General features: G+C 45.0%; 1 protein-coding gene across 1 annotated transcript in view; it reads left to right on the forward strand.

Annotated features, from left to right (window-relative positions):
* The window catches only part of SEC31A (SEC31 homolog A, COPII component), a 48854-nt gene that overhangs the window by 16158 nt on the left and 6602 nt on the right, over positions 1 to 26094 (forward strand). The window contains exons 11-26 of the mRNA XM_086612318.1: positions 141 to 377; positions 968 to 1042; positions 3444 to 3494; positions 4294 to 4371; positions 6651 to 6726; positions 7357 to 7535; positions 9448 to 9574; positions 10571 to 10716; positions 12405 to 12578; positions 13142 to 13315; positions 15941 to 16033; positions 16696 to 16825; positions 17851 to 18207; positions 21506 to 21553; positions 23309 to 23367; positions 25536 to 25808. Of these exons, the coding sequence (XP_086468444.1) occupies positions 141 to 377; positions 968 to 1042; positions 3444 to 3494; positions 4294 to 4371; positions 6651 to 6726; positions 7357 to 7535; positions 9448 to 9574; positions 10571 to 10716; positions 12405 to 12578; positions 13142 to 13315; positions 15941 to 16033; positions 16696 to 16825; positions 17851 to 18207; positions 21506 to 21553; positions 23309 to 23367; positions 25536 to 25808 (2277 nt within the window). The remainder of the gene's footprint in view (positions 1 to 140; positions 378 to 967; positions 1043 to 3443; positions 3495 to 4293; positions 4372 to 6650; positions 6727 to 7356; positions 7536 to 9447; positions 9575 to 10570; positions 10717 to 12404; positions 12579 to 13141; positions 13316 to 15940; positions 16034 to 16695; positions 16826 to 17850; positions 18208 to 21505; positions 21554 to 23308; positions 23368 to 25535; positions 25809 to 26094) is intronic.

Genomic DNA, 26094 nt, shown 5'->3' on the forward strand with positions numbered 1-26094 from the left:
GGAATGCTTGTCCATTGGACGATAAGCATATATACACTATATAAAATTATGTGCATGCATATTTGTATGTGCCTATTTTTTCATATACAATCCAGTGCATACTTGTTTTTTTACATACTGCATGTATGCCTCAATTCCAGTTTGGAGGCAAGCTGGTTACATTTGAGAACGCCAAGTCTCAGCAGCAGCCAGGCATCGAGCAGCAGCAGCAGCATTACCATGTCTACGTGAGCCAGGTTGTTACAGAGAAGGAGTTCCTGGCCCGCTCCACCCAGCTGCAGGAGGCTGTGCAGTCCGAAGGCTTTATCAGCTACTGCCAGAAGAAAATCGACATGGCCCAGGCTGACTTTGAGAAAAACGTGTGGGCCTTCTTAAAGGTAACAGGATAACAGCAGTTCAGGTGTTCCCTGCTGACTTGGAAAAGCAGTGCAGAAGTGGTTCTTTCTGTGCATTATGATGTTTTAGCAGAATTGATGCTGGGAACCAAAGTTGTAGGCTGTGAGGATAATGCCCCTAAGCCCTGTCATTGGAGGTGAGAAGACAGAGGGTCCTCAGGGCTAGGGGTGTTTGTGGGGTTCATAAGAAAACAGGACAGAAGCCAAGGCTTGGGGGAAAGTTATGCTGTTTTTTCACATCCCTGTCAGTGCATCTTTGTACAGGGAGCTGGTGAGAAGGGATAAAGCTTTGGAACAGCTTTAGAAGTGCTTTTCGCTGCTCACTATGAACATTTAGAGGTTTCCAAGTGAAGCAGATAAGCAGATTGTTCACCTACAGTAACTAGATTGAAGCCTTGCCTGCCTGCTTGGGTGCTCAAGTCATTGAAGACCTTTTCAGTTCTCTTCATTACACTCAGTCTCCACAGTCACTAGGTCACTAGGTAATTTGTGCCAGTCATGTAAAAAGCCAGTGAGGGTGAAAATTAAAAACTGTGAATTGCAATATATTCTTTAACTTTTGGTTTTTAAAGGTGAACTTTGAAGAAAATTCACGTGTTAAATACCTTGAGCTCTTGGGATACAGGAAAGATGATCTGAGGAAGAAGGTAAATGTTCCTGGAAGCTGTGCTTGTGTTAAATGCTTTACTGATGGATGTATCTGCAGAATACAGCCTAAAATGTTGATGATGCAGTGTATGGTTGAAGTACTGGTTTACCTGTGGGACTGGAAGAGCAATTACCAGTATCCACAGGCTATTCAGTTCAATAAGCACTTTTATACAACATTATTTTTGGTGTGTTTCCCAGCAGATAGTATTTGTCAGTGCTGCAGCTCTCCTAATAGCCATAAAACCACTGTTACCCTTGGTACCTGAGCCTCTGTTTAAACGTGGCTGACTTGAATAGTTGTATTGTTTAAGGAATTCCTTTGTTCCAAAGGATACTAGAAATCTTCCTCTGCTCTTTAGATTTTGTCTAGATAAACAACTCATGAGTAACTTCAAAATTCTTACAGCAAGCAGTTTGCTTTGTTGGATTTTTTTATTAGCTACGTCATCTTCGTGCATATGAATGTTCAATGAAAATTTCAAAGCAGGCAACAGACTTCAGAGGCATCTGTCCAATGTTGCTATGAAATTTTCACCCATCAAAAGCTTTGATATTTGTTGGTTCATGCTATTCATAGAACTTTGTGACATCCTTCTACTGTAGCATCATGGAATCTGATCTGGTTTTAGGCTTTCTGGTTGAAGAACATGTAAGCAGTCTTCAGGGTTTCATTAAGTACCTTGGAAAACATAGAAGAGTCCTTTTATTTTGTGTGTGGGACACTATTCATTTTTACCAAAAAAAAAAGAAAAGGAAAACAAAGATCAAACCTGGTTACATTTGGAAAGGCAAAATTTGAATTACCAGGAAGCAACTTGCACATCTTAAATATAGAGCTTTCTTCCAGTTTGAAAGATGACTCTTATCTCAGTGTTACTGGGGAATACTTGCTGTGCATTTTGGCTCTTTGTTGCTTTCAGTGCTGTACCCAGGAACTATCTAGCATTTCTTCAGTTCTGATTCAGTGGATTTGAATACTTGACTAATTTTCATTGTATCAAACTAATGTTGTATTTTCAAAGAGTGGCTCCATAAAAATGTTGTTATGGTTATGAATTAAATAGCCTCTAGGGCAAACATGATTACAGAAAAAAATCATGGTTTTGCTAACAGTCTGTCCTCAGCCTCTATATTTTTGTTGCATGAGTCAAAGGCAAGCACAGCAAAGGGAATCCTGGTTTTGAAAAGCAGACCTTAATTAGAAAATCCAGTTGAAATTTAGGAGTTGGTCCTGCAGAGCAGCCTCATGCAGACTGGAGCCCACTGCTGCTGTTGCTCTGGGTTCTATATTCCCTGTGCATGGGGAGAAGCTGGGAAAATGGGTGTAGCTGAATGCTGGACCTATCCCATTATTTCAGTATTGGAGGAACAGATGAGGGGAGCTGCAAGGCCATGTTTTCATGTAGCTGTTTTTCAACAAAGCATTCCATATTGAAGTTGAATTGATGGTTTTTAGTGTCAAGAAACAATATAGGACAGCTCATCTGAAAATTTATGATACACAGATAAACTCACTAAATCACAATTTTTCATGTTAACTGGTAGGGTAAGGAAAGTAAAAAAGAGTCACAAACCAGCTTCTTGGAGTTTGCTGCTAAGAACATGTTGTTTTGGTTTTTTATCTTAAAACCTGTGATTCTCGTATGCAAGGCAAGTCCTGGATTTCTCCTTTCTGTTGAAAACTAATGATTAAAAAAGAAAGACAAAACTATCTCCAGCAATTTGAGCTCAGCTTTTTGTGAAAACCAGCCTTCAATGGTAAAATAAAGCCTGCAGTACTGAAAGCAGTAGATAACATTAGCAGCATTAGGAAACTCAGGCTCCCAGATCCCAAACTGATATATTTTCTGCATGTATTCTAAACTTTATAGATTAAATCAGTGCTTTTTGAAGGCCCTAATTGAATCTGGAGTCATGATTTACTTTGCAAAACAGTAAAAGTTGGGTGTTTTAACTCTTCCAAACTTTGGAAAATCCTAGCCCGCAGCCATGTGCCCGCTGTGCTTGAAACCACGGCTTCCTTACAGGCTCCCTGCTCCGCAAGGATTGTCACCGCTTCATTTTCCCTAACCAGAGCAGACAGAGGGTTTTGTCCTGCTCTGATAGTATTATTATTACTGTGGTTTCCAGCCACTCTAGTGAGGTTTGAGGCTCTCGAGTTAGCAATTAAAGGTTTAAAAGAATGGAGCAGCTGTTGTTTCCATCAGAGCTTGGGGTGCAGAGGGCTTAACAGTAAATCCATCACCTGGCTGGGAAAGGAAATGGCTTTAGTTTCATGTTAACTGTTCTTCAAGCAACATATTAGCTACATGTGCCAGTTTTGCAATCCGAGAGGTCACTGAGAGGTCTACCTCTCTAAAATAAGGGGCACTTACTTAAGTCTTGGTTGTTTTCTAGATTACATCTGCTCTGAATAGAGAAGGTCTTGCAGATGGTGACTTGGGAGAGGTAAGTAAACACATGTACAACTCTATTTAGTTTTATAATGCTATGGTAATGTGCAAGGTAAGAATAATTTTTCTTTTCACTTGGTAGCTGTCCCAAAGTAAGTCATAAATAACCCAGCACAGGGCAAGTTCCTATATTCAGTAAGATTAAGGTACTTACTTAAAACAACAACCACTTTTTTCCATTCAGATATCCCCCAGCTTTCCAAATGAAGGGTTTTCAGTCACAGGTTTTAGTTCAGGGTGTCGGTGACGTACCTCCACCTTTCCTTTTTGCTGCCTGTGTCTTGCACACTGTGATGCTTTGTGCTGCTTGTGAGGTAGGGCAGAGCCTTGCCTGGCAGCTGGTTTCAAGAGCAACACCTTCCCCAGACTTGAAAAAAAGCAGGACTGAGAGTGTGGTCCTGTAACACTTCGCTGCAAGAGTGATAAATACAGTTCAGATGTTGCTCATTGTAGTTGCAATGGCCCAAGTCTGCAATGGGAGGGCTGCATTGCTTGTGTGCCACAGACGTTTCAGATGTCATCTGTAGTTGCCTAATGGGGAAGAAAAGTTTTTCTACATGTTTTCAGCCAGACAAGATGAAAACAGCACAAGGTAGTATGTAATGACAAAGAGCAAGGAACTGGAGTGCCTTTACCATGTTTGTCATACTCAAGCATGTATTGCCAATGCATTTCTGTGGTTTGCAGTCTGGTTCTGCCTGTTGTTGGTGGGAAGGTTGCTGTCCTCTGCAGTGCAAAGAATTTCTTCCTCTTTTGCTGACTTTTTTTTTAATGGCATCTTCTCTCTGCTGAAGGCTCCTGCAGAATCTGATGAATCTGTGCTGAACAAGGGGGATGAAAGCCAGGCTACAGAGGAGCAGTTCTTTGGAGAGGTACCGGTTGTCCTCTAGACTCACTGTGTTGACCTCCTGTGTATTTACTTTGTTACTTTTAAGAGCATTTTAGTTTGTTGACTTTTCCTAGTGCTGAAGATATGCAGAAATACAAGAGGTTATTTAGAATGAGTAAAATGTGGGCTCTTGTTAAGTTGCTTGAGATTCTCATCAGCCTCAGACGTCATGTGAATAGACTTTGGTGGCAGTGAAGAACAAGCTTACTGCAAGTAACAGTCCAGTTGGCACCAGACTCAAGGACTTTATTCAGCCATAGCTTTCACTCTGACATTTCCCTAACAGGTACTAAATGGTCTGCTGCCACGACTCTAATGCATTCCTTCCCCTGCTTTCCTCATTCCTTTCTTCCCTCTCTCTGGTTGATTTTTACCAAACTGTCAGCTTATTACTGCCCTGTTTCTAGGTATAACCCTTTGCAGAGATGGAGCTGTGGTACTGGAGTAGAGGGATAATGTTCGTTCTCTGCTTTGCTGCCACGGACATCACAGTGCCATCCATCACCTTTGCACCTGAACAGCGAGTATCAGGGCTTTGGTAGCTAGCTGCCTTATGAATGTCTGTTGCCACAGTTCAGCTAGGTGTGTCACAGGCAGTGTGTGCTCCACCGCATCTGTCTTTGGGGTTCTACGGCTTTTCATTGTTTCTGTCCATCTGAACAGTGTTGTTTTCAGCCCTATGTTTTAAATATGGAGACAGTTCTATAATTAGAACTAAGGACCCGGCCTCTGCCGTGTGAGGTTAATAGCACTGAAAATTCTAATATCACTATACAAACAGGCAAGCATCATTTTCCCTCATTCTCTCACTCTCCCTTTTCAGTTAGGATTTGAGCTGTTAGCCCAAAACTACTTACGCTCTCTGTGCTCAAATCCTGACTGCATAAGGATTTTGCCATATGCTGTATGAAGATATTAGATGTCTCATAACAAATGTCTTTCCTAGAAGAGAATTCACAGCCAAACATAACCTTAGCCTTCCAGCATGGGTGGTAAATATTTGAGAGATTGGCCTGAATGATGCATCGAGGAGTGCTGTCACATACATAACGTAACTGGATGGGCACGTTATTCCTGTGATAGTCACAACATGCTCTCAACTGATACCAAACGTGCATCACGTTATCTGACAGCAAAATAATCTTCCAGACACTGCCTCAACAGAAAGCTTGTTTCAGACTTACCTTCCCAAATGTCTGTTCTGGATGCTCTGTGTACTTGTTCTTCATCCTCTGAACTACAGTTTCACTGATCAGTATATAAGCAGAGCATTCTCAGCGGACTCTTGAACTCCCACCGCATCTACTAGTGCACTGGGTTATGACAGAGGAGGCAGTTTGTGGGACAATTTCTGCACTCTTACTGTGGTGTGAAAATTGATGGTGGAGAGAGAATTCTCTCTTGGTCTTACTTTTTTTGTTACAGAAAGGTTTTGTTTGAAATCCCAAAATCCAAGTACTTGCAGGAAATGCTCTCTATCTTAATTCCTGGGGGAGTTTTGTAATAAAAGCAGCTTCTCTCTGCTGAACACTGCTGTACTGAGTGCAAAGCACTTAAGTCTGTGTGGACCACACTGGACTTCTGTGTTCAAAATTAAGCATGTGTTCATGTGTTTTGCTTAATTAAACTAGGGTGCAGAGTGTTTCAAGGATGAGCTGAAAGTCTAAGTGGAGCAAAGTGAAGCCTAGGTGGCATTGTGATAGACTGTTCTCGATAGGAGTTGAAGCTGAAAGAGTAGGGAAGGGAGGTTTCTGTTTTTGGGGTTGTGGCTGTTTGGCTCGGAGGAGGTTATGTGTTTAGGGGCACAGATGCGAGTCAGTACCCAGTATCCAGGTGTCTGGTTGCGGGTGTTTGTGATCTCTAGGTGTGCGTGCTTGTGCTTGCCTAAGTGTTCCCTGGTGGTTAGAAATCTGGGGCTTCCAGCACTTTTTCCCTTTGGCATCCATTTCAAAAAATGGTCCACTCTGATATCTCAGAACAACGATTTTTTCAGAACATGCGCTGGAGGTCCTTTAATAAGCCCAGGCCCCTCTCAGTGTGCTTAGAAGGTGACTTTGTGCAGGAATCAGGGGAAGTTGATTGTCCTGTGCTGAAACAGTGTTCTAACAAATGACAGGGATAATCTACGTTAATGATCTCTTAGGCGACTGATAGTCTGAAGGTTTATCTTGAACTTGTAATGCAAGAGCCGTATTTTTTTAAGTGTGTGTATATTCCAAATGCTTATACAAGCTCAAAAATTAGGCTTTTCCTTTTTCTTAGAGGGTGAAGGGCCGTAAACAAGAAACTGAAGACTTGGGATCTGCAAAGAAGACATTTAATATCTCTGTTAGTGGAGGTAAAAAAAACCCTTGATATTTATTTCATTGTATGTGCTGATATTTATGAATACTGATATTGATACTGGTGTTCCAGTGAGAAGGGAACTTCTGCACAGATTGTGGAGGGTTATCATGACTTGCCTCTAACTCCATTCGTTTCACAGCAGTCTCAAGGCACTTGAAAATAGAGCTTCTTTAGGGAAGGAGAGGGAGTATACAGGACTCGTATACCCTATTGCTGAAATGCAACTACTCTGAGTGATTTCTGATATAAAAGAACACACACAAGTGCTAACATCACTGTTTGTACAGGGATCTTTTATAACACAGAAGCCATTGACCCTTGTCTAGGTTTAACTTTGTTTCTGGCACTGTATGCAGGGTAGTGGTTTCAGAGGTCCTTTAGACCTCTGGCATTTAGTAGCATCTTGCTCTGCAGCAAGGTGATGCTTGACAGCGTGCCGCCTGATGTGGCTGTGACCGTCGCGTGTCTGAGGCTGGAGGTGAACTGGAGCAACCCTGCTCGGAGCAGGTTGATTTGCAGAGGACTTTGCACAGTGTTGTACAGTTGGACAGAATCACTGGCTGTTGCATATTTAAGTGACTTTTGTGGCATTATTTGAAAATGCACTCCTCTCTCCTTGCAGATGTGGACGGTTTGATTACCCAGGCTTTGCTGACGGGTAACTTCGAGAGCGCAGTAGATCTCTGCTTGCACGATAACCGCATGGCGGACGCCATTATCTTGGCCATCGCAGGCGGCCAAGAGCTGCTTTCTAGGACACAGGAGAAGTACTTCACTAAGATGCAGAGCAAAATTACCAGGGTATGTGTTTTCAGTTAAGAAACAGCATGCATGTAGGCCTTTGGGAACTCCTTTTTTCACCTTAAAAGTTTTCTTGCCATTTCATAGGTTTATTTCTGTGAGAAGCTAATAATATTCGAGTCATCCACAAGATCTCAGAGCAGAAGGATTTCCGTTACTCTTTTTTTAATGCATTGGTAAGGAGAGAAGAGGCACACTACTTGGATATCAATGCACAGGAAGAATATTCTTTCCCTTGTCTCTAAGTGTCTGAGTTGCATACACATTAGTAGATTCTCACCAATAACAATCATCTTACGCAGCGCACGTTTCAGTCTGTTATCTTGTCATGTGTTTCAAGAGTCACACGACCCATGCTCATCGCCAGCAGCAGTATATTGATTTCTGCCTGTGATCAGTCTGAAGAGATTTTGCTGATCCTTCTCTTCACTGCATGCACAGAAGAGAGCCAAGTATGCTCTCAAGATCAATCACCCTTTGTCTAGGAGACGGTGTGTAGTGGCCAGCTGGTTATTATTCTTTTCAGCTTTTTGCAATGCTAGGGATTGCTGATGTTGCTTGTTCAAATCTTTCTTTTTTGCTACTGACATGAGAAAGTAGCAACAGGAGGATGAAATGGGAGAAGTGGCCTTGAAAGAGCACAGGACAATTGGTTTGGCAAGGATGGCTGCTTTTAGAGGAGGGGAGAAAGTTGCTCATGGTCACTTTTCAGCAGTCCATTGTTGAAGAGTGTTTTGTACAGTAGCAGGGAGGCAGCTTATAAAATGTAAGTACGTTCCTGGAGCAGGGCTGAAAGCCTTGGGGAGTCAGGGCATGCAACACCACAGGCTAGGCTCTGTAAATGGGATTTTGCTGGTCATCACCTGCAATCCAGTTTGAGACAGGAACAATTTGCATTTCTAGTAGTGGGCAAGTGAAAAAAGGAAAATCTCAAGTATTAAGACTCTACAGGATTTCTTTTCCCACCCCCAGCTCCTTTGTGCCTCTGGCTTAATCAGAGGAAGAATTTTGTAGTGTGGGGGAAACCTCTTCACTGTAGTGCATCCTTTGGGAAAAGGTATTTTTATGGAGAGCTGACCAGTTGTCTGTGTCTGTGCTAACAAGTGAGTGTTGACCTTGCAGTTAGGACTTGTATTTGTTGTTCAGGTGTGTTTTTTTCTTTTCTGGTCCCAAACTGCACACTTACTGCTTGTTCAGCTGTTTCTGAGCTCAAAGCCTTGGCATGGCAAGGGCTTTGTTCACTAAATAGCAGCACAGCTGCCAAGCCTCCTTTGTCTGGAGCAAAATAGACGGAGGCAGAGTTCGAGATGGAACAAACTAGAATTTCACTCTGAGGGCTTGTGGACAGGCAGCCTGTGTCCGTGAGTTCAGGGTAGGGATATTGCAGCCAGCCTAGGCTGGTATTGCTGCCAACTGCTGCCTTTCAAGCTGCCTTTTCAACTGTCCCTCACTCGTCAGCCTGAGGCTAAGAGCTTAATGCTGAATGAAAGAGTTTGACAAGTAAAATTCATACCCCTTGCTGGGCATTGTGTAGAAGATGTATAACTAAATACTTGATATTAACTTTGTTTTCAAAAAGCGCTGAAAACCATTTGCAGCAATCCTAGCTTGCGGAGATGCATGCGTTCTTTTCTTGCACATTTTGTAGCAGGAATAATTGACCTGTCTGTGTTATCTGACCTTAGTTTGTGATTTTCACTGAACTCCTTTTGGAGTAAAATGTATTCTTGCACAGCGGTTGAATTGCAGTGCAGTATCTGCCGTGACCCTGGCTACAGCGGAGATGAGTACACTTGAATAGATACAAATTATACTGTATCCTAAAAAACAGAGGAAACCCTACCAAGATTTTAACTCTGTTCTCTCTCTCTCTCTCTCTCTCTCTCTCTCTCTCTCTCTCCTTCTGGTCTAGCTCATCACTGCAGTGGTAACGAAGAACTGGAAAGAGATTGTGCGGTCTTGTGATCTGCAAAATTGGAGAGAGGCTTTGGCTGCTGTGCTCACTTACGCCAGGCCGGATGAGTTTGCAGCCCTTTGTGGTGAGGACACTTTACAGATTGGATGTAACTTATTCCGCTTATAGCAAAACTACACTTTGCCATGGTTGTTTTCCTGCCAGTAAGTTATTGCAGTACCTCTCTAGCAAGTTCAGATAATATAGTTCTTTGCTCCTGTTGCAGAGGAGGAGAGGAACCTCTGGGGTGCTGTTTTCCCAGTATATTCCATGATTTTCTGGGCACAGAACCCAGACTCCGGCGAGCAGCTGTGTCCTGCTATCGCCTGTGTAGTTGCTGCTGCTGGTCTCTTACAAATTCCAGACAGGTGATGATGATCATGTGACAGGTGTCTCGGCCAAGGGACCAGTGTCTTGGAGTGTTTGTGCATGGAACACAAGTGGAAATGTTTCAGGGAGCACTTCAGGCTTCTTTCCCGAGAGCAATTTTGACTTCTTGGAAGGACTGCTCTTTCATAGGCAGTGAGCATGCCTACCCTGATGTGGCTGCATGGCAGACAGCTGGCTGGATTTAACCTGCAGGGAAGTTATATTGCCCCTCAGATGCCAGCCACAGTGTCTAGGGAACTGTATGACTCACTTCACTCTGGGCTGATGTGTGCTGGTATCATGGCTTTGTCGCTCACAGTTCCTTGGCCATTTGCACGCTCAGGTCGTGCTCCTGAAATGAGGGACTGAAAAAAGTGGGTGGGGGAGGGGAGGGAGAATTGAACCCTGGCCTCTTGCCCTTTGTCAGGTCAGCAGATAGACTGTCCCCTCTGACGTGTCTCAGGTTTGCAGGCGTTTGACAAGTCCTTGCTGCCATGACATTAACAGCCTCTGAAGTGCCCTGGGCTCCCATGAGATAAATCTGTCCTGCACACTGGAGTATGTCCTCACCAACGGAGTCTAGAGGCAATATCCGTTCTCACTGTGCTAAGCAGAGACACAACAGGCATTGCAGACTTCCACAGCCTCAGCAGTGACGGAAGCATCACTGAAATGATTCCCCAGCATCTTCTTTGTTTTGTATTTTTCCTAGATCTCCTGGGTGACAGACTGGAGAGCGAGGGGGATAGCCTTCTGCAGACACAGGCTTGTCTCTGTTACATTTGTGCTGGCAACGTGGAAAAACTCGTTGCTTGTTGGACCAAAGCTCAGGATGGAAACAGCCCCTTGTCCCTTCAGGTTGGTAATTCTGTTAAGGACGATGTTAAAAGTAGCACACTGCAATCAGTCGGTGCTTAAATGATCTACTGTAGAGCTCTGATGCTGTCTGATATCTGCATGTATCTCAGGATGCAAGCCTTTTCCTTCTGGAATGGGTGACTTTCATAGAAATAACACATAAGTGTGATGTTGGAAAATGTGTTGTGAAGCACGATGGCCCTCATGTTTGCTCTGTTCTTTGGGTAGTCATGCTAATATGGTTCTTGTGTAAAAAGGTAGTTGCAAGGCTTAGTGTTTTGGTAAAGCAGGAGCTTGGATTAGAGTTAAATCTAGAGAGTTTTTCTCTAGGGGAGTGCACATACAGGGTTTGGTTTCCAGCTGTGAAATATATTGCATATAGCAAATGTCTTGGGGGAACAGGACTGATGACAGTGAGATGAAGCAGTTATGGAATAAATTATTTTCCAGTGTCATCTTAGTTTCCTCCATCTTTTCAGGGCCTTTGAAGGACCAGTTTTAGAAAGCACTTAAAGTAATGTTACCTGGCAGTGAGTCTGTTTAGTTAATTGAACATGTGATATGTGAGTTTTGTTTCACATTATTAAATCTCTCCAGTTTTGAAATATCAAAATTACTTTCCAGCCTCTTGATTGTGAGGGCTTTGTTTACAGATTTACTTTCAGTTTGAATTTGCATTTTGATCGCATTGCTTTGCTCTCCGACACTATAGTTGAAAAATATTGTTGAGGTCATAATTAGACTGCTTCTTTACTGTAATGTGGAATTAGCAAAACTCGTACAAGCTGTGTTGGTTATCTTTATTTTTTTATTCGCTTTTTTTGAAGTGCTGAGTTGTTGGGGGGGAAAAAAAATATTATTGAACAGTCAGTAAACAGTCCTTAGTAGTGAAGTATGGTTGAAATCCTGTGTGTGGTACACTCTCTTTAAATCTGTTATAAGATTTTTGAAGAGGGATTCCATGTTAATATTGGCAAATGAATATTTTTGGCATCTTTCAATATAATACAGTGAGAGTAAGAAAAACATGACAAAACTTACCAGAGAATGTTCCTGTAACTTAGCACTCAACCAAGACCAGCTCTGGTATTTGGGGATGTGCAAAGGAGGTGAGATATGGAATATTCCTGGCAAATATCAGGAAAACCATCTTTGCAATAATAACCAGAAAACCACAGACAACTCTAAGGGAGTTGTTAGATCTCTTTGATTAAGATGGTTAAGAACTGCCTTACTAAACTGCTGCAAACAAATGTGCAGCACCCCAGCACTAATAGTGGTGATGGGCATGATGTTTTCTGTTCGCTCTCATGGCTCTCACCAGAGTTTTTGATGAAAGCATACTCTTTTGGTGGACGTGCTCAGTGTGATAGGGCCCTGAAGTCCTGTTTAATAAAAGCAGCTCTTTTGACTTTGAACTCTACCTGATGCACTGCTGGCTTTGCTGTTAAAAGCTGCCTGGTGTGCAGTTGCTGGTTGCTGTTCTGTCATCTCAAGTGCTAGGAAAATCATGCCTTTAGTGCAGCTGTAGCTGTCCAAGAAACCTGCACTTGTCTTGGGCTTCCCATGGGGTGAGGGAGGGTCTGCAGGCCTGCCCTGAGGAGCAGCCCTTCACAACAGTTGTTAGCCAGCACCTACTTTACCTCCTTGTTCTCATCTGTGGGTTGTTTTTTTTCCTGCTCTTCCAGGAATTAATAGAGAAAGTTATAATCCTGCGCAAAGCCGTGCAGCTTACCCAGACAGTGGATCCTAATGCTGTGGGGGCCCTTTTGGCTGAGAAGATGAGCCAGTACGCCAACCTCCTGGCTGCCCAGGGCAGCATTGCTGCAGCATTGAGTTTCCTCCCTGCGAACACCAACCAGGTACAGGACCTTCCAGTTTTTTACTCCCTCTCTATGTGGACAGCTGTACTTCAAACAAAGGTCTCAACATGGTGCAATTAGCCAGCAGGACTGCCATTTGAAATGCACCGTGGCATGTGATGGTCAGGCTGTTTCACCTCTCCCTGCACTGGCCTCGTGGAGCTGGCAGAAGTAAACAGCCTTGTTCTTCTTTGTTTCACACCCTGTCCTTGCAGCCAGCAACTGCCAAAGGGACAGCTGTCCCTCCTGCAACCAGGCACAGGGAAACATGTACCTTGAACCTTACACTTGGTTGCTTTCTTTTGATTTCTCTTCTTCCATCAGCTGATATTTGTAGACAGGCCGGCTTGGGAATGACACAGCCCAAGATGGGAGGCAGGCACATGTAAGGCAGTTCCAGTGGCCCCATGTCTCCTGCAGAAAATATTTACCAATCAAACAAAACAGAGCAGGCTTCTGAGAGCAAGCTCATTAGTGTGTGTGGCTAGTCAGCCTCTTGGTGTGATGCACTGTGTGACAGGCAGTGTGTTTAACCTTCCTTCATTGTCGTTTTCTGATTGCAGCCAAACATCGTGCTGCTACGGGACAGGCTTTGCAGAGCCCAAGGAGAGCTCCCAGTGGGACAGGAGATCCTCCAGGCACCGTACGAGAAACAACCTGTGCCCAAAGGACGAGCTGGCCCTGTGGCTGGACAGATGCAAGGGCTCCAGGCTCCAGCCCAGCAATATTTCCAACAGGTAAATGGTTTTTGGCAGTCGGGGAGGGACATGGTGCTCAAGTTCTGTAGAGTGATGGATAGATCATTTTTTTCCTTTCTCTTGGTCTGAGCTGGGGCTGTATGATGCACTATAACCAAGAGCCTTGTGATAAAGTCATTGGTGCTGCTTTTCAGTCAGTGCAGATGCCTACTTTACTCCTCATCTGGTAACATCTGTTAAACACCTTGCCAAGTAGCCTGCTTGTGAAGATTAGGTGTTTTCCCCCTTTGTTTGAAACTGTGTTTCAGTGCCAAGGACGTGTGGGAGAGCATTGCAGCATTTTTCTGTGCTTGCTCTCATCGTCCCTGATGTCGTCCCATCCCTGCAGGCCATGGGGCTTGCTCATGCTGCTCATCAGCCTCTTCTGGGACTGATTATTCCCCCTCCCCAGCTCTGATGTTGGCTGCTAGAAGTTGCTGAGCAGTGGCAATAACAAACTGGGGACATGTTTCAGCAGTTGAGTACAGCCTACTATGAAAACACCTTCCCAGCTGGGCATAAGGGGGCGTAGGCAGCACAGTCAGGGGGTGAGACAGGAGTGGACAGACAGGCCTGGGCTGAAAGTGAGCTGTGCCAGAAGAAAGATTCGGTGAGTACGGGACTAATAAGGGTGCTGGGGGCCGTGCAGGGAGGAAGAGGAGAAATGAGGGGGGGCAGATGCCCTGATTTTATCTAGTCTAAGGATGATGCTGCATCAGACCATGTTGGCCATCACCAGAGTGTGGTGCGGTGGGCTGCCCCAGCTGTGTGCATCCTTAAAGAGTCCCTCATCCCTCAGCACCGCACTGTAGCTCATCTTGCCCTGCTCTACACAGGGGCTCTGTGCTGGGTTTTTCTGAGAGCAGAGCTGGGTTATTGCTGTGGGAATTCTCCGTAAACAGAGACTGGCACAAGGAGAGGCATGTCTCTTGTCAGTGCTGCCGTTAAAGCACTGCCTGCCAGAAAAACGGGGGCAGAAAGGAAGAAGGGCTGAAAAGTGAACAGGGGGAGTTGGGCATTGTTCTCTCCCTCTTCATAACAACTGTGCGTGCCTTCACCTTCTCTCTAGGGTACTAACAAGGTAGGTTTCAGGAGGGACAAAGCCATCATCCAGTTCATACAAGATGACCTTGCTCATGCCATTGCATAAGATTTTAAATGCATCATTGTCAATAATTAACTCTACTGTTCTTTCCTGTGTCTTTGACCTTCCTCCTTGTAACCAGTGAATTGCCTTGAGAAGCAATGCTGCATATTTCCTGTGTTTGGCTGTGGAAAATAGCAGCTGTCCTCTAGATGGCGAGATCTTAGCAACGCTTTTTAAACCAGAGTTCCCTCTTTCTCCTACTGTTTCAGGAAGGCTTCAAGCTCTTATTTAAGCAAGCCCTGCTCATTAAGAAAAGGCTGGGTGTATCTCAACCCCAGAAGTACGCTGCAAGTGAGTTACCCCTGTGTTCTTGGCTTTCCAGGGAGCTCATGTGCAGCAGGAAGGGCTTGAAGGGGACAGGTGCCGTGTCAGAAAGGTGCCCAGTGGTATGCTGATGAACCAGAACGGAAAGAAATTACATATTTGAGTCTTAAGAAACTTGTTTTGTTTGACTTCTTTTTAAGAAAGTGTGTACGTAGGGCTTGTTAAAGCTTGAGGAAGCCTTTGTTTAATTGCTATCCCAAATAGGAATATGCACTTAAAACTTGGTTTCTTTTCAGCATATGTTTTTGAACCCTTTTTTTATCTGAAAAAAACAGGCATGAAAGGGGATGGAAAAGTCTTTTAGATTACTCCAGTGGTGAGTTATGCAGACATTAGCAGTGGTTGTTGTACAGCTGATTGAACCATTAGCCCAGCACTATGCGGGATTCGAGACTGATGGACTTGAAGCCAGCTGAGCCAGGCAGGACTTCAGGGCCACAGCTCTCCCTCTGCCTGTGCTCAGGTGGAGTGTGGAGCTCCTGGTGCTGGCTGTGCATCCTGATGCTGGGCAGCACACCTTCTCTTTGCTCAGGGATGTCACCAGCATAGGAGGTTCTTGGTTTCTGTCCCATCAGAAAGGTAGTAGTGGTTGTATGGAACTGAAGGGCTTTGGAGTGGCAAAGAAGGAAGATAGAGGAAAGGAGTTGTGGGAGACTGGCTGGGAAGCGATTAACATCAAGATGTATGTTTGTGCATGTGCAAGAGCACAGATTTTAACCCTTTTTAACTCACCTTAAGCTCGATTTAAACAAACTGCTTTTGTGCGAGGCAATATGTTTGAATTTACCATGGAACTTGAGATAGTGATGCTCGGTGTTACGCAGTAGCCTGGGGGAGCTTCTGCAGTAGGAAAGTGTGATGAAAGAGGCAGACCTGGCTCACTGGTACATGTAACACTGCACTCACTCCACAGCCTGTTGCAGCTGCGTCTCTGCTGTGCTTCATCTTCACTCTGCAATTCACTTTGGCTCCAGCACACAGTGATTTTGTTGCTCTTGAATGCACTTTTCCTTCTTCTTCTTAGATTTTTATGGCTGTGTTACAAATGCCAGCATGCAAACCTTTGTGTTCACTTCTTTGCCTCGTTCTGTGAAACCCTTTAGACTTTTTTATTGTTTTGTTTTCCATGATTGGTATTTCTTTGTTCGATTCAGGTTAGAATTGCCCCTACTGTCACTACCTGGAGTAACAAAACTCCTACTGCCCTTCCCAGCCATCCTCCTGCAGGCTGTCCCTCTGACACACAGGTATAACCTTCATTATTCCTCTCTGAGCCCCTGCTCCACCCCACTATGTCCCCTGGTGTAGTCTGTGTGCTTAACACAGTCTTATGCAGATAGAGGGAAGGAGCAGCTTCCACATGTCTTCTCGTTTTGCTCCTCTGTCTCATGTTACTTTTTTTCTCCCACCAATGGCCGGATGAGTGGCTTTGGAAAGCCTTGAGTGGGAGCTCAGTATGTCCTGAGCCCCTCTAGCCCTTGCCCCACACTGGAATATTTGAAATGTGGTGCTATTTTTCCTTTCCCTCTTTCCCATGAAAATTAGAAGCTTCAGAGTTAATGTTTAAGTTGTTTAGTTGAAAGCTGTGGATGGCAGGGTGCTCTGGGACTGCCTCAATAATAGTCAGAGGTGGCAAGGACCTCTTCCTTGTGCAGGAAGATATGTGCTGCTCTGCTGCTGAAGTCACTGCACATACAGGCTGTGCTTTCAGTGTTATGCTGGGCACCCTAAGGCACTGGGGTGGTTGGAGGCATTTGCCTCTGTGCTAGTGACTCTTCCAGGAAATGTGGTTTCAGGCCTTGAAATGTGAACTGAGTATTTTGTTACAGTTCTGCTTCAGCACTGCTTTACCATTGCTGACTAAATCCTGTCATCTCCTACCCTTTTCCTGCAATTTTTTTTTTAACAGGGGGAAAACCCACCTCCTCCAGGATTTGTCATGCCAGGTGCCGTTAACCCCAACATGCCACCGCAGCAAGCCACATCTTCCAATTACAGCATGTACTCACAAGGAGGGGCCCGGCCAACGTACCCACAGAGTGAGTAGCAGCAGCTCCCCTCTCCCTCCCACCCAGGTGGGCCAGCCAGGTGATGAGGCTGCATTTACCTGAAGATATAGCCAGTCCTCCTTGGGGTTGGGAGGGTCAGATCAAGCCAGTCCCACACTTCTTGGTGAAGGGGGTAAAGCTCCTGAGATGACACCTGAGGATTGTAATTTCTTGGTGGGGTCTAAACACCAGGCACCCTCTGTCAGACACTGTGTCATTTGCTGAGAAGATGTCTACCCATGCCTCTTAGACTGACTCCTTAGCTGGTCCTTCCCAAGGGTGTGCTGGGGTCAGAAACCCCCCATTGTGAGTCCTAGAGAAGCAGCACAGACCTGGCAAAGAGGGACCAGACTCATCTATATGTGGCTGGGCCATCCAGTTCCCGTTGGGACTCCATGAAGATGGGAAAGGGGATGAGGAGACAAGGGCAGTAGTAGAGGTGAGTGAGGAAGCAGGCAGAGTGCTGACACACTCAAAGCAGGGGACTGATAGTACAGGCACCAGAGAGGAAAAAATGGGCATAGATAGGCAGAGAAGAGGCAGTGAAGTTAAGCTGCAGGGCCTACAGTCAAAGGCTATGAGCTTGCATTCACTTCCAGAGACTGCTCTTCATTTTCTTGGCCTAGGCTTTCTCTTTGTACACACCTGGTGCAGGAGTTTCCCTTCCCTGAGAGGCACCGTGAGGATTGCAGCAGTCCAGAAAACAGCCAGAGCAGCAGCATCCGTGTGCAGTAGCCCTACCCCAAGTAGCATGGTGGCTCTGGACAGGAGAACAGGAGTCCTCACAGCCATGGCAGTCCTTTCTCTGGCTCTCCGCTCCCAGTGGCAGGACGAGCTTTTGAGCAGTCCTGCAAGTGCAGGCAGAGTTGTGGGAGCCAGGATTTGGCTGGGCAGGCAAGTGGTTTTGGGGAGAAAAGGGCAGGAAGAGAGTCAGGTGGAGAGGGAAGCAGAGGCAGATGACACTTCCTCCTCTGTTACTAACTCACTGACTGAATGTCTTTTCTTCCTGTTTGTAGTGTATCAGGCCACACAGCAGTACTCTTGTGGAACAGGGGAACCAGCTCTCTATCAGCCTCAGCAGCCTCTTGCTGTCCCTGCTTCAGCCCCTTACCCAAACCCTGTCCCTAAAACCATTCCTCCCTACCTGCCCTCTGCCCCTGCCCACTCCATGCCCTCTCCGCTTTACCCCGGGCAGCCTCAACCCTCCCCAACAAGCCTGAATCCTGTCTCTTCCTTCCCTCTTCCTCCTTCTGGCACATCCTTTCAGCATGGCAGGCCAGGACCTCCAGCAACTTCTGTGGCTTATGCATTACCTACTGGACCAACAGGTACTCTGCCTGCAACCAGTGACCTTCCTGCATCCCAGAGAACAGGTCTGCGCTTGGACGGGGAGGGGAAGGGGTTTGCTTTTTTACTCACACAGTTAAATGTGCACCTTTTCCTTGCGAATGCTCCATACACAGTTTGCTTGTGCTTAGAGGTCAGTTCAAAGCATTTCTAAACCACGTTCTCTTCCCTGCGCATCTGGCCGTGATACTGGCTATGTCGCTGCAGTGAGCACTTGCTGAGCAGCGTGAGCAGTCATCCTTCTTGTGCAAGTCAGACCTTGCCACAAACACGGAGCTTTTGTCGTGTCCAAGATAGGGTGCTACAGCATCGTCTCGTTATGAGGCTGTAGTGTATTGTGGATGGATGGTGGCACAGTTTTAACTTGCGAGGCTGGTGTCAAAACCTGCTGTGTGGCTGGAGGGCAAAATACAAAAATGAGCAGCTTTTTCTAATCTCTGCAGAGAAGATGATCCCAATTCTTCTCACAGAACAATCTTGCAAATGTAATTTGTCCCTGTGACCCTGGTTTGTGAGCAGGATTTCAAGCCTGCGATTGGCAGCATATTTAATTCAAACAGCATTTCCTGTGGCATCAGCTCACTTCGATTATTATTTTCCTAACCACTTAGTGCGATGGGATTTACTGTAGCTGTGAATGCCTTAAAAGATGATCAGAAGTGATTTAGAAATGCTTTTACATGTTCTTTCCTGAATGTTAATCAAAAGCATGTTTGTGTGACTGACGCATGAGAGCATGTTTGAGCATGCATGGTGAGAGAGCACGTGCTGAGGTGGGGCTCCGTGTTTCCTCGTGACTGCCTGGACATAACTTTGCTGTGGGACAGTGACCTTGCTTGTGATAACAAACCTGTCTCTTCACTTAGCAGCCTGTGAAACAACAGCTTTACGTATGTCAGACTGTGCAGGAAGTATGAGCGGTCCTTTTCTAAACCTGGCCGTAAACATACTTCACATTCAGGTGGTTCAGCTGGAGAGTCAAAGACTGGATCTGGGAAGTAGGGAGTGGAGGGAATATTAGGCAGGAGTTGAGGGATGTTCCAGGGATGCTGACAGGCCCTAAGGACCCCACTGTGACTCCCTCTCTTCTTTTAGAAGTCTGTTAGGGGTGGTGCAGTGCAGAAAAAGCGTATTGCCTTTGTCTTGGCAGCAGCAGTCCTATGAGTAGGTGCTGCTGGCGTCCATGAGGCTGGGAGCCCACACCTCTCATAGCATTGCCTTCACACACATACCTGTGTTTGGGAGAGAGATGGTCTCTTGCTCTGTCAAAAAATAGGGAGGGTTGGTGGTAGGGCAGCTGCGAGGGGAGAAGAGGCCTTTTCTCTCCATCCTGCAGCTAGATTCAGTGTCCTCTCTTCTTGGAGATACTGTACCTTGACCTCTCCTGACCCAATGTTACGGGGCATGTCAAACTCATGTCTCTAAGCTAGAGGAATTGTTAAATCGAACAGAGGAAGAGGGGTTGCATAGGGTTCTAGGCTTGGGATGTGAAGTAGCACATTATAATGCAGACAGCATTGCTTCTGCCCCTCCAAATAAATGCAAGGGACAAGAAAATTGTCTTCTTATCCATTTTTACTACTCTACTTGTGTCACTGGCAGGCACTTCCGATCTGTAACTTGCTAAGTTTCTTGCATTAACAGTGAAGTGACATAGTCTGTGTGGTGTGCTCAGAGTGGGTGAAGCTCTGTACTCTGGATAATAGAAATCAAGGAAATTAATGACGATACTGGTCAGTCTGTAAAATTGTGTAGTCCACATAGACTACACATCTTGCCTGTGTCATTTTAATATAAGGGGAATTGATGTAGTTACCTGCATTGCCTTGCGAGATTTCCTTTCAAAATTAAGTTGTCTGTACTACGCTTTTTATAAAACTCTGAGAACTATTGGTGCTAGTTGTGTTTTTCCCAGCAGCTGTGGTGAGAAAGCAGCCAGTACTAAGTGTCAGACCTTCAGGAACCCAAACTTGGGCATCATCTCTGATTCCTGGCAAACACCAGCCTTGGGCTGAAATGCAGAGGTGGTCTCCAGGGCATGGTGAGGTGCCAAGGCTAGGTGGCTCATGTGTAGGCTGCCAGCATGCAGCTGTTGCCTGCAGCTGGAGAACTATGGAAAAAAGATAAGAGGTATATGAAGAGCACACTCTGTCCTCTTCCAAATTTTACATTACGCTTTTCAAAAAACATATAAACAAGAAGGGAAAAAAAAACCCTTGCTTTGTAAATGCAGGAATGACAGTGTACATACTTAATATGCTTAACCACCAACATATTTTCCAGAGTTGCTGCCTTGCTTAGCGAAGAATGCCTTGGCATGACATCCCATAGAACCACATATCACCTGTAACTCTCAGTGTTCCAGTGCAGAGCATGTAGCAATGCTGATCTTGGCTTTGAAGTGGTGTGCTGGTGATGATCTAATCTGGGAACATCATGTTTCACTTTACAAATGTGATTCATTTAAAGATAAGGGTACAGGAAGAAGAGAAAAAGATCTCAAATTTGAAGTCTTGAAAAGCACCTGAGTTTTGAACTGGCTGAGATTTAAAGGTGCACTTAAAGAAACAGTTCTGTAAATATCTTCTCTTTTTTTTTTTGCAAAAGCATATAACAGCAGTATGTTAAGCTGTGCTTGAAGCTCCAGTAAGCAAGAAAAGCCTGTGTTTAATTTCATTTTCAACCTATCTCAGTTTGTTTTGTGATAGATCTTTGAAGTTGCTTTCAAGGGAGTTTTAATTTTCAGAGTTTTGAGTCTTGTTTGAAATTGGGATTGAGCAATTCTGAGCTAAGGGAAGGATTTGCACCAGAACTATAAGCACATCAGACCAATGACAGGGACAGGAGTTATCTCATCCTTGACTTTCCTGTTCTCTTTGAAATGGTGAAGGATTTGTTCCCTGTGTTTTGAATTCAAGTACTTGAAGCATCTCCTGAAAAGCCTTCTGGAGTGGTAGAACAATGGTGAGAAGATTGTTGCTAAGAGTAATGGTCTGTTGGCTACACTGCCTAGTAGGAACAGAAAGAAGAGATAAGAAAGTGGGTCAGAACTCTGAAACATTTGTTAGAAACAACTAGAAACGCTGATTTACTGCATGGAAAGAGCAACAGGCTTGTTTTCAGGGAAGGCAGACAAAAGCAATTCCACAGGGTGGTTTTGACAAACAACTTTTCTCTAAACTGTCATTGCAATTAGGTTAGGCATTTTTTCTCCTGACTTCTCGTGCTTATTGAGACTAAATTGCTAATAAAAAGTTGCAGTTCAATTGTTTTATTATTTTCCAAGAAAATCTGGTTTTAGTTCTCTTTGCATTTTATCTGCAGAAAGCCTACCAACTCAAGACCAGGCCTCTCCCTTCACAGGTGAACTAGGTACCAGCTAACCTGAAAATAATTACAGACACTACATGAAATTAATTGAACAGACATCAGTAATGCATTTGTTCTTCAGAGAACATAAAGTACAATGCTGTTTGCCAATTAGACTTTAATCAAATCAATTTTTAATTCCTTAATTAAAATCAATAACATATCTGGAGTTTTTAACCACAGAAACAAATGCTGGTTTTCCTTTTTTAAAAACAAATTATTCTAGGACATTAACAGCAGTAACAGACTGGGAGGTTTTCTTAATGTGCTACCATTATCAGCACTGCAGAAGTTAGACTTCTCATATTGGAAATATTCTGGGATTTTCCGGATAGAGAGGAACAGAGGAGCCCCTGGGGCACATGGCTGTCAGGAGATGGCACTGCCTTTGGCTAAAGAGAAAGCAGATGTGAAAGGGATTTTAAATTGTTTTTCATTTATCCCTTTAACATGCTCTGGATGTGGAACTTTTTAAACAAAAGCTCAGGAGCAAATGAAATTTCAGATAAATCGAGCAAATTCTGCAGTGATGTTAAGCTCTGCTGTCTGAGGTGAGTGCATCATCTGCTGAGTGAAAAACACTGTGGTGAAAAAGTCCATTGAGCAGGGATTTGGTTTTGTTGGCTTTTTGTGGCTTTGTGCAAGAAATCCTGATTACCTGGCAAGGCTGTGGTAATGCTGAGATATGCTGTGGTCCCGATGACACGCACTCTGTGATGAGAGGGAGAACTATTTCTAATGCACTAACCTGAGCTTTGGTGTACAAATCTTGCAGCTGCATGGAGCGTGCTTTCTTGGGAGAGCAGAAGGTTTGGTACAGAACAGCACCCCAGACTTGGAGTGAATCTGCTCAGACATCCTCTGTGCTGCTTCCAGTTTCAGACAAATTGCCCTGAGTGCAAAAAGCTAGATTTTTCCACCTTGCTTCAGCTGCTCTTCTCTATTTTGGGACACAAAACACCCATAAACATGCTGTAGCTGGCAGAGGAAACCTGATTTTATGGCTCTTTTGTGTCTCCAGGGTGGCTGGGTGAATCTGGCCTGAAATGTTTAAGGCCCCCTGTTGCCTCTTATGCCTCTTCTTTCTGTGTTGTGTTGCTGGGGAACATGTCTTAACTGTCATGTATAAATCCATCACAGTACTCAATCGCAACAGCAACTCTTGGGAAATGGATGCAGCTTAATGGTGTTCTTATTCACCCATGGTTTCTGACATCTCTGCTGCTGCTTAACATTTATGTTTAGAATAATGTTACAGTGATCATGGAAAAAAAAAGGTTTAAAACCAGTTCTCATTTCTTCTTGTATGATACACATGGGAGAAACTTTCACCAGTAGCTGAAGCTGTCTTCATATATACAGTCTGTGTAGCAGAGCTGTGTTTTGGGCATGGTGGGCAATTGCCTACCTTTTCAAAGGGTGTGTCTGCTCAGTTTTTTTCTTGCAAGAGAAAAAAAGTTAATTATTAAAAAAAAAAAAATCAACTTCTGTCAAACTTGAGAGCAGTTGGTCAAGATGCCAAACCTGAGCAGTAGGTGCAGAGCCCAAAGGGCCTGATGGCTGAGGTGTTGGGAGACTCTGGCTGGCACAGGAGCTGTTCTGGCCCTCAGGGAGAAGCAGAGGAGCAAGCAGGTGAGGGCAGGCTCTGCCATGCCCCTGCCAGTAGAGCCGTGGCAGGGAGCTGGCCCAGCTGAGCCCAAGAAGGCATCACTGCCCTCCTCCAAGGTACTCACAGCCTCTGTTTTCTTTCTGTCCCAGGGCCTCAGAATGGCTGGAATGACCCTCCTGCCCTGAACAGAGCTGCCAAGAAGAAGAAGGTACTCTAGGAAATCCTGTCTTGACACAATTGAGTGCTGACCTCTTCAAAAGCAGTAACTTAAGCTGCTCCTGGGAAACTTGTTGGCAGGAGAAGGAAAAAGAAGGGTTAGCAACAAACAAAAGCTGTACCTTGTAGGCAGAAGTGCCCTTTATGCCTCTCCAGTATGCATTATTTTAAAATATTTAAGCCTCTAAAGAGATGATGGCTTTTTGCTAAAGTTGTGGTAGTTAAAAATAACATTGATCCTGGTTTGAGGGAAGAAAACACCTCAGACTATTTTAATATGCAGTAAAGCAATGAGTTTTGCAGCAAATGATACTTAGGTGAAATGATAAGGCCATGCAAATTGTTATAGATTACTGATTTTGCTGGAGCTGAAAGCAATTTATCCTGATTAAGGGTCTGACCCTGAGAGATCTGTTGAGAGTAAGACAATTTTTGTGATGGAAACAACGTTGTTTGGTAAAACAGATTGAGATTGCAGCAGGCCAGAAGAACTGGGGACACTGGGCACAGAGCAGAGTGAGCCTTTTCATCCCCTGGTGCTGCTGTAGTCTTGTGTATCTCTGCAGCAGTCAGTGTCATTCACTGCTCTCTGAGCCTGGTACATTTGGGAAGCTAGAGTCAGTCTGGAGTTTGTAAAGTGTGAGGAGAAAAAAAAAGTTGGAGCATGCAAGATAAGGTCTGGGTGAAGGTGAAGGCAAAAGTCCCCCTTACTCTTTGGGTTTTGGTCTTTGCAGTTCAAGATTAAGAAGTTTTTTGAAGGATGGATAGGGGATGCTTCGTGTGTTCGTGACTGCCTCAGTGCAGGGATGTTTGTCGCCAGCATGCTGCCCTTCAAGGCTTCAAGCTCTTAAGTAGAAGTAGGAAAGTTGTCAGCAAGAATAACTGCTGGACCTGAAAGCTCAAGAAGCAGCCTTCTGCAAACAAGATTTTTGCTACTGCTGTGTGTGTGTCACAGCCGGAATTTCTGCCATAGCCAGGGTTTGAGGGCTGTCTCCCTTCTAAATGAGGAGTTGTGTGTTGCATTCCTTGTTGGGTATTTAACAAACCTCTATCAGAAATGTTTCTGTTTGTTCCCCCTATGTCCACTGTATGAGGGGGTGGTTTAGGATATTATATAATGACTCACCACATGGGCTATTGTAAAATAGAAAAACCGTCTGGTGTTTCAAGCCACAGCACAATTTGCACTGTTTTCCACCTAACTAGTAACTTATCCACCACTTAAAAGTTTATTGCTGTGATTCATTGCTTTTATAACTGACTTTGTTGGTACTGGATTGGGAATATCTTTCTTGCTGTGCCAAACCACTAGCTTAATTCTGGCATCATTCATTCAGGGTAGCATTCAGAGTTCTGTAATCTTTCCTTTTATCCATGTGTGCCCAAAGGAATGCACATGTTCCCATGGGGGCTCTTTTGTTTGGATTACTGTATGATGCATAGCAGAGGCCAGTAGCTCATTTTGTTGTTTCTTCCCTCTACCAAATGTTTCGGAAACGCCCCTGTGTAAAGACTGCCAGAAGCTTAGGGACAAATCCCGAACACGCTCATAATCTGTCTTAGGGCAAACCTGTTTGCCAGAAGCTTAAAAGGCTTTCAGAAGCTTTATTGGTGCGTGTTGCTAGCTGTGACCTATCTACTGCATGGATGAAAATGTACCCTTGAAAGTGAGACACAAAAACCTAAATATAATGACCCAATAGTAAGAACAGATGTAGGTGTGAGTTAGCTTTCATTAGTGCAACTATTCTTCTGTTAGTGCTGGTCTGCCAAACCTCTGGTTTGTGCCCTTGGTAAAGGGAGAGTGGCTCTGGTTTGAGGTGGCTGTACTCAGCTCTTGTGGCCAGGGGCAGGCTGGGCAGACTACTCCTGCCCTGCGTGAGCAGGAGGACAGGTAGAGCGCACAGGACTGGAAACACTGGAGGATATTACTGCCCCAGGGCACTTCTTACTGTGAAGCTGCAGCAGGAGGAATGGGTTTGTTTAGCTAGGGTGAAATCCTATATTGCCTGCCCCTGTTTTTTCTATGTCCTGGAGGCTCAGTGCTCTGCTTGGCACAGCTCTCCATTGCTGGAGGTTGGGAAGTCTGTAGGAGCGAGGTATTGTGCTCTTCCTGCAGCAGCCACGGCAGCGTAAATGCACTGTTTGCTTTTTCCCCAGGTCCCTGATAACTTCCTGCCCCCGGTTCCTATCACCTCCCCCATCATGAACCCACTGGCAGATGCCCAGTCTCAGATGCAACAACCTTCAGCTCCAGCACCACCCACAGGCGCACACAGCTTCCAGCCTCCGCACCTTCCTGCAGGGCAGCCAGTGCTGCAGGGTGGCTACCCACCTGCTCCCCAGCCCCTGGGACCGTGCATCATGCCACCCGCTGTTTCCAAACCCAGCACGGAGGGGGCCCCTGGGGCCCCAATTGGCAATGCCATCCAGGTAATGTAGACCCGACATTGCACAGTTTTGTACATCAGCAGAGCCTTGCAGGCTGGGATCCTGTTGACCATGCATTCCTTCCATCTCCAAAGTGTACTGCAGAGTTTTTAGTCACTCTCCAAAGTGTACTGCAGAGTTTTTAGTCACTAGCTTCGTGCCATGCTGGTATTTTGCTACTGTAATCTCCACCTAGACACTGCCTCGTTGTGGTTAATACTCTAGTCAGTATGGACCAACAGGCTGCTTCCTTCTGCAACTTCACAGCTCTCCAGAGGGACTGACAGCA

Source organism: Tauraco erythrolophus, chromosome 5 (assembly GCF_009769465.1).
Source record: "Tauraco erythrolophus isolate bTauEry1 chromosome 5, bTauEry1.pri, whole genome shotgun sequence".
Lineage (NCBI taxonomy): Eukaryota > Metazoa > Chordata > Aves > Musophagiformes > Musophagidae > Tauraco > Tauraco erythrolophus.